This window comes from Halichoerus grypus, chromosome 10, assembly GCF_964656455.1.
Source record: "Halichoerus grypus chromosome 10, mHalGry1.hap1.1, whole genome shotgun sequence".
NCBI lineage: Eukaryota > Metazoa > Chordata > Mammalia > Carnivora > Phocidae > Halichoerus > Halichoerus grypus.
In genome coordinates, this window is record NC_135721.1 from 75137382 (window position 1) to 75155512 (window position 18131).

At 47.7% G+C, this 18131-nt stretch overlaps 1 protein-coding gene across 10 annotated transcripts in view; it reads right to left on the reverse strand.

Annotated features, from left to right (window-relative positions):
* Positions 1-1606: 1606 nt before the first annotated feature.
* KANSL3 (KAT8 regulatory NSL complex subunit 3) overlaps positions 1607-18131 on the reverse strand; it is a 40474-nt gene continuing 23949 nt past the window's right edge. For 7 of the 10 annotated variants that reach the window (XR_013441862.1, XR_013441863.1, XR_013441865.1 and 4 more), the window contains 12 exons: positions 17056-17119; positions 16413-16613; positions 16043-16199; positions 14429-14506; positions 12820-13011; positions 11920-12004; positions 11382-11509; positions 10392-10501; positions 9753-9975; positions 9282-9415; positions 6395-6518; positions 1607-4154 (listed from right to left, as the gene is read on the reverse strand). Coding sequence is in view for 2 of the 10 variants with exons in the window: in XM_036073717.2 (XP_035929610.1) it covers positions 4134-4154; positions 9282-9415; positions 9753-9975; positions 10392-10501; positions 11382-11509; positions 11920-12004; positions 12820-13011; positions 14429-14506; positions 16043-16199; positions 16413-16613; positions 17056-17119 (1393 nt within the window). In the remaining 8 variants the exon portion in view is untranslated. The remainder of the gene's footprint in view (positions 4155-6394; positions 6519-9281; positions 9416-9752; positions 9976-10391; positions 10502-11381; positions 11510-11919; positions 12005-12819; positions 13012-14428; positions 14507-16042; positions 16200-16412; positions 16614-17055; positions 17120-18131) is intronic. The other 3 variants (XR_013441864.1, XM_036073717.2, XM_036073719.2) reach the window with 3 other exon arrangements.

Below are 18131 nucleotides of genomic sequence, written 5' to 3' on the forward strand. Positions count from 1 at the left end.
GCCAATGATCTGACTCTGACCTTGACCCCTCCAGGCCAAGCCTGGGAGAGGCTTGATCTACAAGTGGACCAAATGCAACCCAAGCCAGTGTAATCCCAGGTTTTGGACGTAGCAATGCATAGCTGGGGGCACAGAAGAGCTAACTGCCTAGTGTCAGCGAAGTGATGCATGCAAGCTCAATCCTGGAGGATAAGGAAAGTAGCAAAGGGAACAGCATCTCTGGGACAGGGCACAGCACTGTGAGAAGAGCTGGCATGTAGGGAAGGCTGAGGTCGCTGAAGCAAGAGAGGAGGCGGCCTAGGCACAAGGTTAGGAACAGGCAGGAAGGCAGGCTGAGCCAACTAGGCTCACCACATTTAGAATGTGACCCAAAAGACAGGGACTGGCCATCCACCGAGAGCTCCACAGCTGCGAAGTCCTGTGGCGGCAGGATCAAAACCAGCCCCTAGCAGGTGCACGGCAGCTGAGGTCACAAGGCAAGTAGCAGAATCTGTCAGGCTCCCTGTTAAGAATGTCTATTGAAAAAGTATGATGCCAGACACCTGGGTGGCTCAGTTGGTTAAGCGTCTGCTTTTCGCTCAGGAGTCCTGAATCGGGCTCCTGCTCAGCAGGGAGTCGGCTTCTCTCTCTCCCTCTGCCCTTCCCCCTGTGCTCACTCTCTCTAATAAATAAAAAAAGAAAAAGAATATGAGGCCTTTAGAACTAATGGTGGTGGTGAATGGTTTCTGCTTCTTGCATCCATTGATCCTGACAAAAACATGCTTTAGAGAGATAAAAAGGTAATGAAAATGTTTCTGCAGTGTGTTTTGCTATGACCACATTCCTATACTCCTGAAATTTAAGACCGTTATCATTTGAACAATCTAACCTTCATCTCTCACCTCATCTGACTCCCCCCAAGTCAGTGAAACCAGAGTTGGAAGGGAAAGAATGCACCCGGTCTCTCCAAAGGATGGTATCTAGATGAGCTCACATGCACTAGGATACTCCAAGTAGTCTACCAGAACTATGACTTCTACCCATAAAGGGTCCCAATGCTAAATGGAGGGACCTGGAATTCAAGGACAGGAAGGAAGATCCTCGTGGATACAAGTTCACAAATAATCTGGACGTTGGAATTCCTTCATCTCTAAGTCTTTATTTATCGGAGCAGGTAGAAACAGTACAGGATGTGCAAGGGATTTCTACCTCTCAGGACCAAGGGCAAGGGACCCCGCCTACTGACACAGGCCCAGCCACGAGCCCCACCAGGGCTGCAGCAATCACTTCAGGCTCGCTGGGAAGTGAACGGGGAAGGGTCTCATGAAGGCTTTCATCTCACCTCCTGGGCTAATGTCCACTCCCGTGTCCCATCTCAGAACCCCAGCACAATGCAGAGAACGGACAGTGGCAGCAGACTGCCTGGTTCTGGTCCTACCTCTGCCACTTCCCTGTTTGACTTCTCAGTGCCTCCGTTTCCTCGCCTGTAAAGAGGGAATTACAGTATCCACCTCATGGCACCAGCAAGATGATCACTGGCATTACAACAGTATCTTAGCTTTTATTTCCTGTGCCACTTCACCGAGTGGCTATCAGAATAAACAAGAGAAGTCAGTTTAAAACAAGCTGAAGAAATCCAAAGTTGTATTTTTTTAATTGTTTTTACAGCTAACGTAAGAACAGAACCGTGACAGTGGCTCGGCTTTATAACCCACCCAGCCCAAGACTATTCTGGTTGTAGGGCCCAGAACAGGTAGATCTTCCTCTGTCAGTGACCTCTTAAAGCACAAGGACATCTTCCATAGGGCATCAACATGCACCTGTCATGTTGAATGTCAAGAATTTAGCTAAAGCCTTCTTGATCTTTCTACATTCTCAGCCGGTAGTATTGCCTTCTGAGGTTATGGACTCCAGGTCTGATACGTGATAAGTAGAGGAAAGCTTCCTTTCGCATTTCGAGAAGAGCAGGTGCAGAAGTGTGGAGTTGAAGAACATGACTCTATGGACTTCAACCACCTCCCCCTTTAGCCTGTCCCTCCAAGGTGAGAAAGAGTCCGTGTTCTCACAACTCCCCTTTTCAGGTTTGGCTTTCTTCAAGGTGTACAACCCAAGCCTCAGAAAGTTATCCTTGGGAAGCATACTAGGGTTTGCACAAACACAGGACGATGCATTAGTTTTTCCTTTGGCCCCAGCATACACTGGGCCAGCATCTTTCAGGAGCAACCATTCCAGCACTGTCTAAGCTGTACTCCTAAGTCATGAGTGGGTTGTTCAGGACCCCCTGCCTGTCCTCAATGATTCCTAAAAGCTTCATATAGTCTCACACAGTCTTACTGTCCTCGGGTCTATTGGTGTATAATCCTACCTGTAAAGTTACCAAACCCCTGACCTATGGATGCCTCTTTCAGATTTCGTATCTTCCTCAAACTTACTAAATCAATTTCCAAAAGCAGTTACCTACCAGCTAATTCGAGAACGAAGCCTAATTTTGTGCACATCACTGCTGAGACCAGCTCTGCAGGAGGTCAGGGAGGGAGGGCCTGGTGTTCAAGATACTCTCTCTTACATATCACACATGCCCCCCTCTCTGCCCACAGCACCCCTTTCGGCCTTGTTTCAGACTCCTACACACTAGGTACTCCCTCCTGGCTGCCAGTCAGACTGGCAGGTGAGGCTCCTGGACTAAAGACAGGTAGCCTGGTTTGGATATATGCTGCACCATGGGTCAAGACCCTGGACCACAGCCACAGCATGCTGTGCACCCTCCTGCCTACAGACACTGAACAGAGTCAGCATCACCTCTGGGTTGCTCTATTTATTGTCACCTTGGCAGGAAACATTCTAGAGCATGGAAGGGCAGGGACATGATCTGGAGGGCAGGTATGACGTCAAATCTAAAACTACCTTGGCACACAAGTATTGTGAGGACGTAAGGGCAGGCTCAGAGCTCCATCTTCAGTGATCACTTCTCCAGAGCTCAGGCTGGTACCAAGAGCCCGCACAGTAAGAGTCAATGCCAATAACCTTCCCAATTCTAAGCAAGAAGACAAGAAGTTGCATGGAATAGAAATAGAAACACTAAAGCATGGCCTTCATCATCTTGATGCCTAAGCGTCCTGGAACGGCCAAGATGTTAACTTAGCTGGTTATCCCTGTTTCACCTCCACACACTGGAGATGGACATTTCAGGGGCTGGGCTTTCTCCCCTGTGACTTGGCAAATTCTTCTCATCTCCATGTTGAATCAACAGTTCCTTAGGTAATAGGTGCAAAGCTTCATGCCCCAATCATTTTCTCCACAGGACTTACTGGAACATCCTTCAAACCACTTCATTTGTTCCATTCCTCTTCTTTGGCCTTTCTGGATTTTCTGGATACGGGAACTGCCCGAAGCAGGATGAAAAAAAGAAAGGGGCCAGCTTTCACCTCCTGGCAACAGCTGCTTCCCGCCATCTACAGTGGCCAGAGGGAATGAAAGATGACAGCCCAGTCCTCTTTACCCTATCATGGGTTTGAACTTAGGAGTTCCCAGGTCTCAGCAGGCTACCCATTATCTGATGTGGTTCTTAAGAGGGAGGAGTTGCATGGGACACGCTGTCCCATGGCTGCTCAGTGAAAGCAACAGTGATGTCCAAAACCAGCCCTCTGGCACTGCAAAACTGTCAATGGGCCAGGATGATCCCGGGGGCCTCAGCAAAGGGCTCTCAATCCTAACTCCCTAATAAGCCCCAGACCATATGGATGTCTCCTTCCCAACTTGGCATGGGGGTAGCACAGACTTCCAAAAGGAACTCCTTTATTAAATGCAGTGAGCAGTCCAACACAGCTACTTGGGTCAAGTCACAGTTAATGCTGGAGAAGAAATGCCTCCGATCCACGTACAGCCAGATCTTCTGAGGAACCTGGCGATTCCAGGAACCAGACCCATAGATGCCAGAGGACAACGTTCCCCTTGCTGGCGTACCATATCACCTAGTCTAATGGTTTCACGAGACCCAGAGGCCCATTCTGAAAACAGGTGGCAGGGAGGCAAAAATGGCGATCTTAAGAGGTCTTCAGGCAAGTGGACAGCTCAGCAGGACAGCACATGTGCCCAGGGCTCACTGCACGGCAGCCATCACCAACCCGGTGAAGAAGATACATCACTCGGCATCTTCAAGGTGCTGGAGGCAGGCGCTATGGCAGGACAGGGAGTGAGCAAGAGTTAAAACTTTGCCAGGTTAACATACCCAACCCTCTGACCCCATCACCCCAACTCCTGAGACTTTATTACAAAGAAGTAATTCTCGATAGGGGAAAAAGCTGGATGTACAAGGGCATGTGTTCTAGCAGCCAAATGGTTACCAGAATGTGGACTCTGCAGTCAGAGACCCACCTCTACCACTTTATAGGGCAAGTGATGAATGCTCTCTGAGCCTCCTTTTCCCCATCTGTAAAACACACTGACAGCCCCTACTCTCCAGAGATGTTGTGAGATTAAATGAGACAATCTGCATTAAGTACCTCGAGTATAAGGAGTTCAACTACAAAGGTTAGCTCTTATTATTATGCATAACTGCAGGAAGAGAATGCAGGGAAAAGGAAAGCCTAAATTGTTAAGGGTGACAGAGTTGAAGTTTTCCATGACTGTTCTGACAATATAGGTTTTTAGGTCTTACTCATTTTTTAGTTATGGAGGATGGATGCCACAAACCGTTGAGCCTTGCAGCTTAGGAAGAAAAAAGCAAGGTAGAAAGAGTTGGCCTTTTTTCACCAGGGGTTTCCCTACTTTTCTAGATTTCACCTTTGGAAAACTCCTAAGAGGTCTCTGAGAATGCAGAAAATAGGGGAAGGTGGAAGGCACAGGAGAGCGGATACGAAGAAGGGTTTGACAGTCAAAACTTAAAAGGATCTGCCTACATTTGCTCACCCTGCCCAAAGGCAAGGCTGTGCACAGAGGATTACTCTGTCCTGATTAGGAATACAACTGAGTGAGTGAGTCAGCTCTCCCAGGGGCCCCTGTGAGGGTTGCAGGGATGCCCCCTGGCTGGGCAGACGACTGGGCAGACCACAGTGTGGGTCAGAGAGGAGGCAACGAGTCTGTGACCACAGGCAACGAGTCCATTGATGCAGGACACAACACAGTCTCTGTCTCTCCTCTTCCTCTGACAGCTTTTCAGCTGTAAAGAGTACGTAAGAGTCCAGTTCCGTAAAAGAAACACACAGTAAATATTCATCAGTGCCAGAAACAGAACAGATAATTAAGTACTTGCATAGACCTTAGAGAAGTCTAGTCAGTGTTTACAATCTTTTTCTTTTTCATTCTATCCATAAATATCATGAGTATGTAACCCAAAACTAAAAAAGGATTATTTTTTCCAATGTAAACACCATTATCACACATAAAAAAGTTAACAATTCCTTAATATCGGCAATTACCCTGTGTTTATATTTCCAATTGTCTCATAAACATCATAAATGGGTGGTTTGTTTCTCAACATTTTTTTTTTTTTTTTTTTTTTTAAAGATTTTTATTTATTTATTTATTTGAGACACAGAGAGAGAGCAAGCGCATGAGCGGGTGAGGGGCAGAGAGAGAAGCAGACTTCCCGCTGAGCAGGGAGCCCGATGCGGGACTCGATCCAGGGAGTCCAGGATCACGACCTGAGCCGAAGGCAGACGCTTAACGACTGAGCCACCCAGGCGCCCCTGTTTCTCAACATTTAAAAATTCAACTTCCCAAAGTGACTGGCTGGCTCAGTTGGTAGAGCATGCAACTCTTGATCTCGGGATTGTAAATTCGAGCCCCACACTGGGTGTAGAGATTACTTAAAAATAAAATCTTAATAAAAATAAAAAGTTCAGCTTCCCAAAGTCTTGAGGAGATTCTGAGACAGCCCCTAATCAATCCTACCACAATAATCACTAACTTAGGCCAACCTCCTCACTAGACAAGAAAACCAAAACCGGGGCGCCTAGGTGGCTCAGTTGGTTAAGTGTCTGCCTTCGGCTCAGGTCATGGTCCCAGGGTCCTGGGACAGAGCCCCACATCGGGCTCCCTGCTCGCCGAGAAGCCTGCTTCTCCCTCTCCCACTCCCTCTGCTTGTGTTCCCTCTCTCACTGTGTCGCTCTCTGTCAAATAAATAAATAAAATCTTAAAAAAAAAAAAAAAAAAGAGAAAACCAAAACCAAGAGAGGTTGGGTGATTTTTCCCAGGATCACACAGCTGGCTGAAGACAGAGGGCCAGACCCATAGCCCACTGATATCATACTGTCTGGCAGTGTGAACACTGAGGTAACCATTAGAAGCTTTTGAGTCAGCAAATCTTAATCTAATAATGCATCCTTTCTCTGTAATAAGAGAATCACCACTAGAACCCTCCTAGTAATTATACACTCATTTTACTGAGATAAAAACTAAGCTCTTAAGTTAATACCATCAGGTCAGAAGTCAGATCTTGATCTTCATTTTGTGCTTCAATTTAGCCATGTAAAACGATTCTCAATGAGCTCCATCTAGCCTCTTCTCAACGTGAACCAGTTCCCCCAGGCTGCAGCAGGCTGAGGGGGAAGGTATCATCATATGATAGGGATATGCGTTCTAGCTGGGCATCAATATAGTATCAGCAAAGGTTAATAAGACTGCCTGAAAATAGGCCCAAATGGCTTTATAGATAATTTGCATCAAACTATCAAGGAACTCATAATTTCTGTGCTGTGTGTTTTAGAATACGCGATGTATGTTTTAGAATATGAGAAAAAAAATGCTTCCATCTCATTCTATAAGGATACAATTAATGTCTTTATACAACTGGACAAGGAAAGCACACACACACAAAAGCAGGGGTGGATGGGAAGAAAACTATATGCCAATCTCACTAATAGAGACCAAGATCCTAAGTAAAATAAAAGCAAATCAAGAAACACTTGGCCTCTTTTTTGTTTTGTTCTCTTTTGATAGGGTCTTTCCTATGGGTGCACAATTCAAATAAACTGGGTCATATGAAAAAAAAGAGAGAACAGGACATATTGAACAAGCTACAGAATCTGGAATTTAGACGATCTGACATTAGGAAATTAAAATAATTGATCATTTAACTGATTCAGAAGAAAAGTTTATGCTCACTCATCTGATTCCAAAAGAGCAATGAACAAAATTCAACACCTTATTTATCAGGAAAAATGAAAAGAATAACGATGATCGTAGCAAACTAGAAACATACCTGACACTCGCTTAACTGGAGGATTTACATTATCAAACAATTACATAAAACTAATATGAGAACAGATGGGTCATGGGGACAAAAAAGGCCCAAGTGTGTGCAGCCATCAAGAATATGAACCTTGGAGCTATGAAGGGAAAGATTTGAAGATTTTGTTATATATAAATTTTTAATGTATGAAACAAATGTCCTTAATACTTCAATAGAAAGAAAAAAAAGAAGAAAAAAAGATAAGCAGTTGACTGGAGTAAAGGATACACAACTTGTATAATAAAAGATTAACATCTGAATGTATAAAGCTGCTATAAATCAAAGTAGAGACAGAATATGATGAGCCATTCATAAATGACATACAATCTCGTAAGTAATCAGGAAAATACACATTTACACAATTCCATTGAGACGCCTGGGTGGCTCAATCAGCGTATGCCTTCGGCACAGGTCATGATCCCAGGGTCCTGGGATTGAGCCCTGTGTTGGGCTCCCCGATCAGCAGGGAGCCTGCTTCTCTCCCTCTGCCTGCCGCTCCCCCTGCTTGTGCTTGCTCTCTCTCTCTGACAAATAAATAAAATCTTAAAAAAAAATAAACAATTTCATTTTTCACTCATCAAATTAATAAAATTTAAAACACTGATTTCCATAGCTGACAAAGACATGTGCAAACAGGTATGATCACTGCTATGGCTCGAACTGTAAGCTGGCAGAGGCTCTGAAGGGCAATTAGCCAGCAGTCAGACAGATATCAGACACACGTGCCCTCCACTTACTGGTCTCTGGACTGTAGAAATCCCCCAGAGGCACACAAAACTCAGGAACAAGGGTGTTCACTGAAACACTACTTTCTGTATCAAAAACAAAACAGCCCAACTCTCTAACAGAAGATGGTGAAATATCCTTTCATACATCCACCCAGCAAAACACGAGGCAGCTACTGACAAGAAGATAAGTCTCTATGTAACCCATGGGGAAACATGTCACAACATCCGTTGTAAACAAAGGCTAATTACAAAAAGTCCACATTCTTTGATTCCATTTTTGTCAAAAAAAAAAAAGTAAAATAAAATAATGTACTTTATATAGGAAGAAAGATCTAGAAGAATGCATATTGAGCTATTAATAGTGGATATCATCTCTGGGAGTGGTACCACGGGAAATTTTCACTTTCTAAATTACAATATTTCTGTAGTGTTTGAATTATTTAAGCACAATCACTCTTCTAATTGAAAAAAATAAGAAAAAAAAATAAAAGAAAAACACCTCCACTTTTCTGAAAAAAGGCAGGGAGGGCTAACTATGATCCCAATGAATGCCAGGTAACAATCTCTGCAGTATTTTCCTCTAAAGAGGAGGAGGCAGAAGATGGTCTGGAACAGTTGGGAGCCCGCCCCCCAGTTCCCGCGCAGGACTGGGGTGGTGGGAGTGACGGGAACAGGGCCAGGCCTTCAGTCACAGCAGTCCCCACGAAGAAGGCCGTGGCTGCAACAGTGCACAGTGAAGGAAAGCACACGCCACACTGGACTCCCAACTATTTTTTTCTTTCACCTCTGAACTCTGAGTGGCTCTCAGACCGACATTTAAGATTAGAAACGTTTTACGTGAAGAGCTCACAATGGAAATCAGATCGACTACAAGGAACTGGTGGTGGCTTCGTGGGTAAGAGCTACAGAAACCTAGTGTGTCCTAAAAGGATGGCACTGAATGCCAAGAGCTGGAATGGCACAATGCTGGAAAGCTGGTCAAATAAAGGGTGTTAATCAACTTGCTGGCCTCTACCACAACCTCTGACTGATGGAGCCGAGAAGGGGAAGAGAAAACGAATGGAGAGGGAACGCCAACAAAACTTAAAACACTGAGAACGCTACACACGCAAACACAGTTACGCATTTAAGCCTCCTGACAACCCAGGGAGTGCTATGGAAGAGGAAACTCAAAGAGGTCCATGACTTGCTCAAAGTTACAAAGCTACAAAGCCCCAGGTCTGGATTTGAATGCGGTCTGCCTGAAGTCCAGGGCACTGGCGGCTCCTCCAATCAGCCAGTGGGCCGGCCCCAAACTTCCCAATATTGGAGCCTATGTCCTCAGTTTTCCCAGGCGGACTCACCTGTGAGCTGGACGGCAGAGCCTGGGAGCTGGACTCCTCTGACGGGGCTGCTCCCGAGCCCATGGGGCTCAGTGTAGTGATTCGGCTCGGTTGGCCACGCAGTGTCAGAGTAATGGTAGTAGGGACCTTCAAGCCTGACAGAGGGAGGGGGAAGGAGGGTTGTTTGTCACAGCCTCTACCTTCTCCTCCCAGAGAGTTTCTCCACATCACACACCACCCCCTCGGCCGCCCACCTCAGTATCCTCCCCAGCTGGGTCAGCTCCACCCTATCAGTCATTCTAAAAGAAACAGGAAACAGCTGTGTTCTTCCAACCTCTCTGGGGGATGGACCCACACAGCTGAATCCTTGAGGGTCAATACCAGGACCCTGTTGAGTTGGGTTCAACAACAAGCCTTGCCCATGTGAGATGGGAAGGTCCTAGGGAAAGATCCCATATCCAAGAGTCCCCAGAGCTGTCATGAGAGACTCACCTGATGCTTGGTTAGAGATCTGAGCCAGGCCAGGGAGGCTGCTTGCCAACTTAGCGAGGCCCCCATTGGTCAGCAGCTGGTGGATGGCTGTGGGCTTCCCACCAGGAGTGGCACCCAAGGAGGAGAGAGTGGTGGCCACAGGAATGGTACGGACAATGGTGCTGGTGCCCGTGGTGATGGCACCCAGGCTCTGCATGGGGGTGGGCAACTTCACACTGGTAGCCTGTGGGACACACAAGCCCGGGTGATCAGAAGCTATTGCCCAACAGCAAGCAATGTTCAAATGTGAAGGGCCCAGAGCATTAAAGGCTACCATGTACTGCACACCTACTACATGCAAGGTACTCTTCCACGCATTTTCCATATACTATCTTATTTAATACTCAAAACAACCCTTTGAGAGAAATACTATCATTATCCTAATTTTACAGATAAGGAAACAAAGATAGAGAGAGGTCAACAAACTTCTCCAAGGTCACACAGTAAGTCATGGAGCCTTAACCTTTGGTAGCTCCCAGGCGTGACGTCAGAAAGCTGTCTGTCTTGACCCAGACTCCAGACCCAGTTGCCCTGCCAAAACCAACTAAACTGAGGCCTCCTCCCCACAGCTGCCCAGCCCCGTGGACGGCAGATGTGCACCTGTGGGGCTGGCCCTGGGGAAGGATTTGCTGGGAGGCCAGAGGTCTTGCTGCTGATATCCTGCAAGCTGAAGCTGAGGCCTTGAAGGAGGCTGCTGGCTGGTGTGGCCCCTAGGAGAGGGCAGAACAGATGTCAGCACAGGCTCAGTTCCTTATCCCAAGAGAAGCCACACCCATCCACCCTCAACAACCAGCTAAAATACCAATGCTCTTTCCCTGGGACTTTCCCAGTGCTCTCGGGAAGATGCCAGGAAGGGCTCCCTGGGCACGCACACTGCATGCCCACACGAGGAAAGGTACGATGCTAGACACACTGCCTTGGATTTGCTCTGCATATCTCAACCTGCTCCAAACCACCTATCTTACTTTTTGGACAGTTTTAGGAAAACCAAAGAGAGCCTGAACCCCACCCACTTTTCAGAAATCTAAATTCCATCCTTTCCAGAGAAAAGGACAGCTTCTTAAGCCAAAAGAATTCCAAATACCTGATTTACATTTCACTACACACAGTCGAGTACCCACAAAGCAAAGAGGGAGGTCCTCCTGAAGGAGGACACCTGCAGAGCCTTGCCGGCTAGGCTCAGGCAACCAGCCTTCCCATGCAGGGTGGGGTGGCAAAAGTGAAGAAACAAGCAGAGGCAGGAAGGTGCCTCATTTTGTTAATGCTAATACAGCACAATCTCCAGTTTTCTGCAATCAGATGTGTTCAAAAACACCACAATGAACACAATACACACATCTCCCACCAGCTATTTCTCCTCCTTACAGTACAAGAGATACTACCTGCAGACTGGGATATTTACTCACTGTAGATATTGAGACCAAGAACTCCCCCACCTCAAAGCTAATTCCAGCTTCACGTCAAGCCTCTATGAGAGCCCGCAACTCAGAGGAGCACCCTCCAGATTCAGCTGCTTTCCCAGGACCACCCTCCAGCAGCAGCCCAAAAGAGACTTTGCTGGGCGGCAGGGAATGCTGGGCTACCAGATACCTGGGAGGGAGCTGCCAGGAGAGGTGGCCACCAGACGGCTCTGGAGTGTGTGCAAGGCACTGGGTGTGGTGCTGCTGGACACTGAGGAGGCTGGGCTGGCTGAGACGCCCCCTTCAGAAGCACTTGACCTGGAGACAAAGACAGGAGCTCTATTATCCAAAGGTCAGAGGGCAGCAGACCCTGGCAACACAGGGAAGGTCCACAGTGGGGCCCAGCAATGCTTCCAGCAGTGGACACTAGAACCTAGAATTTCTTTGTCCTATCTTCTGAATCTGGCCTCTAGTCCTTCTCAAAGTCAGGCCTAAAGTAAAGACTTCAAACCTTGAAGCAAGAGCTACGAGATGCTTTGCAAACTTTAAGTAAAAAAGAACTCTGAGTTGACCCCCCCCCAAAAAAAGACAAAGATCCCACTCAGAAAGAAGTCATATTCCCAAAACTGACAGAATACTCTACCAGGTTTCCAAAGCGCTAAATGGACCAGAGAAAAGGTGAAGAGAAAGAAAGGAACAGAACCAGAAAGGCCAAGAAATAGACTCACTTGGTAGTGGTGAGAAGCCCTGTGAGCTCCTTGGCCCCTGCTGAAGCCTGCCCCAGTGTCATGGTGATGGGCTTCCCTCCTGCAGCTGCAAAACAGAAAACCCCAAGGCCACCGGTCAGTCCTGCCTGGCCCCTACTTTTCAGGGTTTCACAGCCCAGGCTAAATGTAAAATATTATGGACAAAGACTGGAAGAAGAAGAAAAACAAAGAGTAAGTATAGTAGAGTAGAGAGTTATTTTTTTCTTCTATTTTTTAAACTTTCTGGAATATTTTATCTTTTTTTTTTTTTTTTTTTTTTTTAATAAAGATTTTTATTTATTTTTTGACAGAGAGAGACACAGCGAGAGAGGGAACACAAGCTGGGGGAGTGGGAGAGGGAGAGGGAGAAGCAGGCTTCCCGCGGAGCAGGGAGTCCGATGCGGGGCTCGATCCCAGGACCCTGGGATCATGACCTGAGCCGAAGGCAGACGCTTAACGACTGAGCCACCCAGGCGCCCCTATTTTATCATTTTTTAATTTTATTTTTAAGTAGTCTTTATATCCAACGTGGGGCTAACACTCACAACCCTGAGATCAAGAGTCATGCTCTACTAACTGAGCCAGCCAGGCATCCCTGGAATATTTTCTTATCTTTAATTGAAACTGATAAAGAACAAAATACAATGATGCTTTGAGCGACCCCACAGCTCCCTCTGATCCTCGTTCTGCTTCCCGGATCCTAGTTCAGATCAGGTCACTGCCCACTTTTGCCCCACGTGCTACCGTGCGTGTCCTCCTTGCTCCAGGCACACCTTGCATTCAAGTAGAGGCTGAGGTGTACAGCAAGTAGTCACCAAGAGAGCAATGTTATGTGGTCTGAGAGAGCTCAGGTTTTACTTAAACAGGCCAAGAAAAACTCACCTTCTGGAGCTCCTCCTTGGGAAGGAGGACAAGGCCCTCCAGCTGGGTCTCCTTGGGAGATAAGGGAGACCTTAATCTTCGGTCGCTTGGAGGTCTTACTGCCAGGAAGAGGACTGGAGGGATGGTGGCGCTTCAGCTGGACCCTAAGATCCTCTTTCTCTGCCTCTTCCGTTTGTTCTGATGAAATGGGAACTAAGAGATGGAGCTGAAATAAGGTCTTCCATAATCCAAAAAAGCCCGAGAGACACTGACGGCAGCAGCACGGGCATGACTGTGTGTCACACACAAAGTCACACTTCAAAGGCAACTGCCAATGCTTCAGTCCCATCTCACTCAGGTCCCAACTGTGGCAGAAGGCCACCCTGCCCGCTCAGAGGATGGGTCCATCCCCAGCCCTTACCCTGTTCTGGAGTTAGAAGGAAGGGGGCTCTGAGTTGGTGGGAACAAAAAGAAAGAAGACACCCTGACCCTGCCTAGCAAAGGCCAACCAAAAAACAGAGGACTCACTACAGTGCATCTAAGCAATGCTTCCTGGACTCAGTGTCTTAATTTTCCTGTTTCAGGTCCACCCCCGTATCACAGAGCTGGGGAACAGTAAACATTCCACAAAGAAGCAGTAAAGGAGCATACTACCCAGTCCTCTCGAAAGGGGAGAATTTCACAAGGCTCTCAGAGTCCTCCTCTGTCCTAAGAGACCAAAGGTGACGGTTTGCTGGCCAAATGAAGGCAACAAGAAGGATTATTGCCAGGAATCGAGGCTGGCTTTGAGTAGCTACTAGGCAGGGGAGCATCTTAGCCAAGACAACTTTACTGCTCCTGCCCAAAAGCAACAGGGCAACAGTGGCCCATGTCATAACTAGTCCCCAGGTCATTTGTACTAGTACGGAGAAAGGCCAACTGTTCACACATGGGATTCCCCCCTCCGCTGAATCAAACAGACTCGTCCTGCACATGGCCAAGCCTCTTGGACTCTGAAGTTATCCTTCAGGCTTTCTCAGAGATTCCCTTCTCTTTAAAACCAGAAGCCCACCCCAGGCCCTCTTCTTAGCATAGGCAATCAGGGGTAGGATGGGGAGGAAAGCAGTAGTCATATGAGGAAGGCAGGCAGGAATGGGGGTCCTGGCCTGGGTCACAGGGCATAACCAGCTGGAAGGATCGCTTAGGGGATAAATGCGTTGACTAAAATCAGAATAGGAAGGAGGGTGGAAGAGAAAGGAGCCACAGGTTTTATGCTGACAGTGGCTGGTGTGCTTGTAGCGGCCAGGATGGAAGCAGGAAACCAGAGGCAGGGAGAAAAACACACAAGGAAACTGAGGTTCACAGGCAATGGGACACAGGCACACACAGCAGAAGCAGAGCCAAGAACCACAAGAGACCAAAAAGGAAAAACCGTGAGACGCAAACAAAGTATGGAGAAAAAGCGAATACTATGGAGGAGTAAGCAAAAGGAGTCAGCCAAGAAAGGAATCAGAAGACAGAAAAAGGAAGAGAGAAAAGAACAGGAGGAAACCAGAGACAAATGAGAGGAAGGACTGGGAAGAAAACAAGGGAGAAGTGGAGAGAAGCAGAGAGCAGAGCGTGAAAAGGTGAGAGGAAGAGCAATACTCACCAAAGAGACAGGAGGAGGTGCCGGGAGGAAGAGCTTTCCTCACCAGCATATTTTGTTTCAGAAAAGCAGCAAACTGTGCTGGAATGAATCAGAAAATTACAGAATCACAGCCAGCCAGAGAAAGGAGAAAAGGAGAGGGAGTAAGAAAAAGATATGAAAATGTTCTAGAAAATGGTCAACAAGGGCTTTTTCCAGATTTACTGCATGGGTTTAAAACCTAACTCCTAGCAGCTCCATGGAATCATCTATAAACTGAAAATAATAAATGTACCTGCCTCATGGGGCCGTTGCCAAGATTCAGTGAGCAACAGCAAGTCAAGTGCTAGGAAAACGGCATGGCACGTAGTCATGGCTCCATAAAAGTTATCTATGACTATCACCTCTTGCCTATGACCCCTGCCAAAGCCAGGGCGCTATGGCCGCTGCTTGGCGCCATGGTATTCTGGGCCCCATTTCAAACCCAGATCACCAATCAGCCTTCCAGAACTCCTTAGGTTCTCCCCTCCAGAAGCACAGCCGACCACTGGCTCTCTCTCCATCAAAAGCCTAAGTGAACACCACCCACCCAGAACTTGGCGCATGCCACCACTTAAGAAGTCAGGTCACAGACCATCCACGTGGACCCTAGGGGCCTGGCTTTTTTTTTTTTGGTCTTTTTTTGTCTTTTTGCCTTCACCGATCCACTCAAACGTGCTCCTTGTTAGCACCACTCTTAAGCGCACCCTCATAAGAGGCCTGGATTGAAGTCCTGACCCTTTGGCTCCACTAAAAGAAACACAGGGGAAGTGAGCAGATCAGCCTATGTCACCTCTGCGTCTCTCTAGTTGACAATCAACTCTGGTGCTGCCTCCTCCCAGGTACCTGAGACTTCAGATGATACATGTTCCTGGATACCTCATCAAACACAATGCCCAAGAGGCCTTACCTTGGGGCTGCCCAACCGGATTCAAAGTGGGGGCAAGGGGAAAAGCCACCATTTCTTTTCTCCTTGCCCAAAACACTGTCCCTTTTCTACAGCTTCAGTAGCACTCACTGTTCTCCAGACTCTAATCTCAACCATACAAACATTTCCCAGCCGAATCTAAAGCCTATCTGCAGAAACCCCGATAAACTTCCCTGAAAGTCCCAGTGTGGGAATCTTAACTCTTTAAGGGCAAAACAAAGAAAGGGCATGATACCAGCTGCACTGCCCTGGAATCTGAGGAATAAAGCTAATCACCCTGTCCACATGGTCTGAAGAGCGCCTGGACTGCGCGAGTGGCTGGGCAGGGCCTAGAACAGAGCAAGTAGCTTCCCCAGTTGGGAGTCAGAAAAAATTTTGAGGCAAATACACACGTAGTCAGCTCATAAAGCCTAACTTCCCCAGAACACCAAAGCAAAGCTATAATTAGTGGAACTATACAGCTCCACTAACGCACAGACCTTCTGTGATGTCTTACCCTTGAAAACAATCCTTGGTATTCATCTCAACCTAATTTTGTTCGGACAGAAATGTGGGAAAGGGTGCCTCTCACATGCCCCTGAAAAAAGCTGCAGATGCCAATACTTTTCAAATGCCACATGACATCACTCCAGAAGATAAACCAAGAGGCCACTGGGCCAAGAAGCCTCTACCTTGGGCTTGTTTGTGGGTCAGCACAGCTTCCGTGCGCTGCACATGTCTCTTCAGGAGCTGAGAGCTCGCCATCTGACTGGACTTCTGGGCAGAGGTCACTGTAGTCACTTTGGTCTTAGGACTGGAGGTGGGGCTGCTAGACACACTGGAAAGATCCTGAGTAGGGCGAGAAGGATAAGAGCTGAGCCAGCTGTTTGGATCTGACCACCAATTATCATGTCCCCTTGGAATTCCCTGCTCAGGAATTCTCCTCCTAGGAACTCAAAGGTCCACAGCACTGGCAAGACAGACAAGCACCCCCAGGAAGTGAAGGAACCAACTCCACAGTCCTACTTCCCCAGCAAAGTGCTCCCTCCCTTCCCCTGTTACCTCTGAGCCTGAGGGTGAGGCAGGCAGCTTGGCAGCTGGTGAGGCAGGCCGACTGCCCCGCTCGGGCACCTCAAAGGCCAGGTCTCTTCGGGCTGCGTCCCGAGGCTTCTTCTTCTTCTCAGCATCCTGATCCCGAGGCTCAGAGCCCATGTGCCCCTCAGCGCGAGTGAGCACTCCAGTCAGAAAGTCCACAATCTCATCCTAGTGTGAAGAGGGGCCCGGGCCACTGAGTCCTCAGTCTAGGGAACAGGAACCTCCCCAAAAGGCTCAACTCCATTCAATTAACGCCAGCTCTGGCATCGGGTGTGCTGGTCCCTCTCCATGCACACCGAGCCAGGCACAAACCCCAGCCTCAGCCAAAGACCAGCAAGAGCCTGCTCCCCGATACCTCTGTGGGCTGGCACTCTGGGGTGGTTGTGCCCCCCACTCCTCCAATAAACCCCTTCTCCCCTGATGCTCCATACACATTTCTACTTCTTCCCCTCTGTCTTTTCCCTTTTCTTTATGATTTAGTTCTACGAGGGGCCCCACTGGATACTCCCTCACACTTCAGAGCCAAAGACACTGCTGCCAACAAGATCAAGCCTAAAAGCTTATAGAAAGGCAAGCCTCGCCGAGAAAAACACATAAAGCAACGGTGTACCTGAATACATCTGTCCACCATGCTCTGAGTCAGCCCCTCTGATTTCTTCTTTGCTTTGCTTATTCTAAGAGACAGAGAGGAGGAAATGTTTACTTTAAACATTCCATGGCATAATATGGATTTCTCTTCTGTGTTGGCTATTTTCTGGGCCCAGGAAGGAGGACTACGTTAGCCCTCAGGCAGGTATCACCACCTCTCTGAACATCATGTTCCACATCTGCAAAATGGGGAATCGTAACACCTCGCTCATGGACTTGTGGGGATTACAAAAATCTAATGTAGAGAACCAGAGAACATATGAAAATTGCCTAGGACTGTACACTCCAAAAGTCCTATACCTATGGCTTCCCAGATAAACTCTGACTTCTAAGACCTCAACCTCTAGAAGTCCCCCAACAAAGGCCCAAACCCTGAGATTACTGGACGCTATAGAAATGAGATTAGTAGAAGAGAAAAGGTGGTCGCAGGTTACTTCTAAAAGGATAAGAGAAAATGGCCGCAGGGATGCCTGGGTGCATCTGCCTTCGGCTCAGGTCATGATCCCAGGGTCCCGGGATCGAGTTCTACATCGGGCTCCCTGCTCAGCAGGGAGCCTGCTTCTCCTTCTGCCTGCTCTACCTGCCAATCCCCCTGCTTGTGCTCTCTCTGACAAATAAGCAAAATCATTAAAAAAAGAAAAAAAAAGAAGAAGAAGAAGAAAATGGCCACAGATGGCTACATTCCCTTCTTTGGAAGCTAGTTTTAATACCTCTGGCTTCTGGCTGAGGGTCTCAGCAGAGAGGAAAAACAGGGCCCCAAGTGACAGGGTGGAGAACAACATTCTGAGCTTCCAAATTCTGAGACCCCAATTTACTGGCTGTTGGCCTCTGACCTTGTGTAGCACCCTCATCTTACAGATGAGGACAGCAAGTCCCAGAAGTTAAGCAGCTTACCCAAGTTTCTTAGCAAAGCAACCAAGACTAAATTGAGGTCTCCCGATTCGCAGGCCGACACTCAAGCACCTTGCAAACATGTCTCATAAGTAGCCTCACAACATAACTCCCACCAAAGTGTTCCCACCTCTCCTGTTCCCTCAT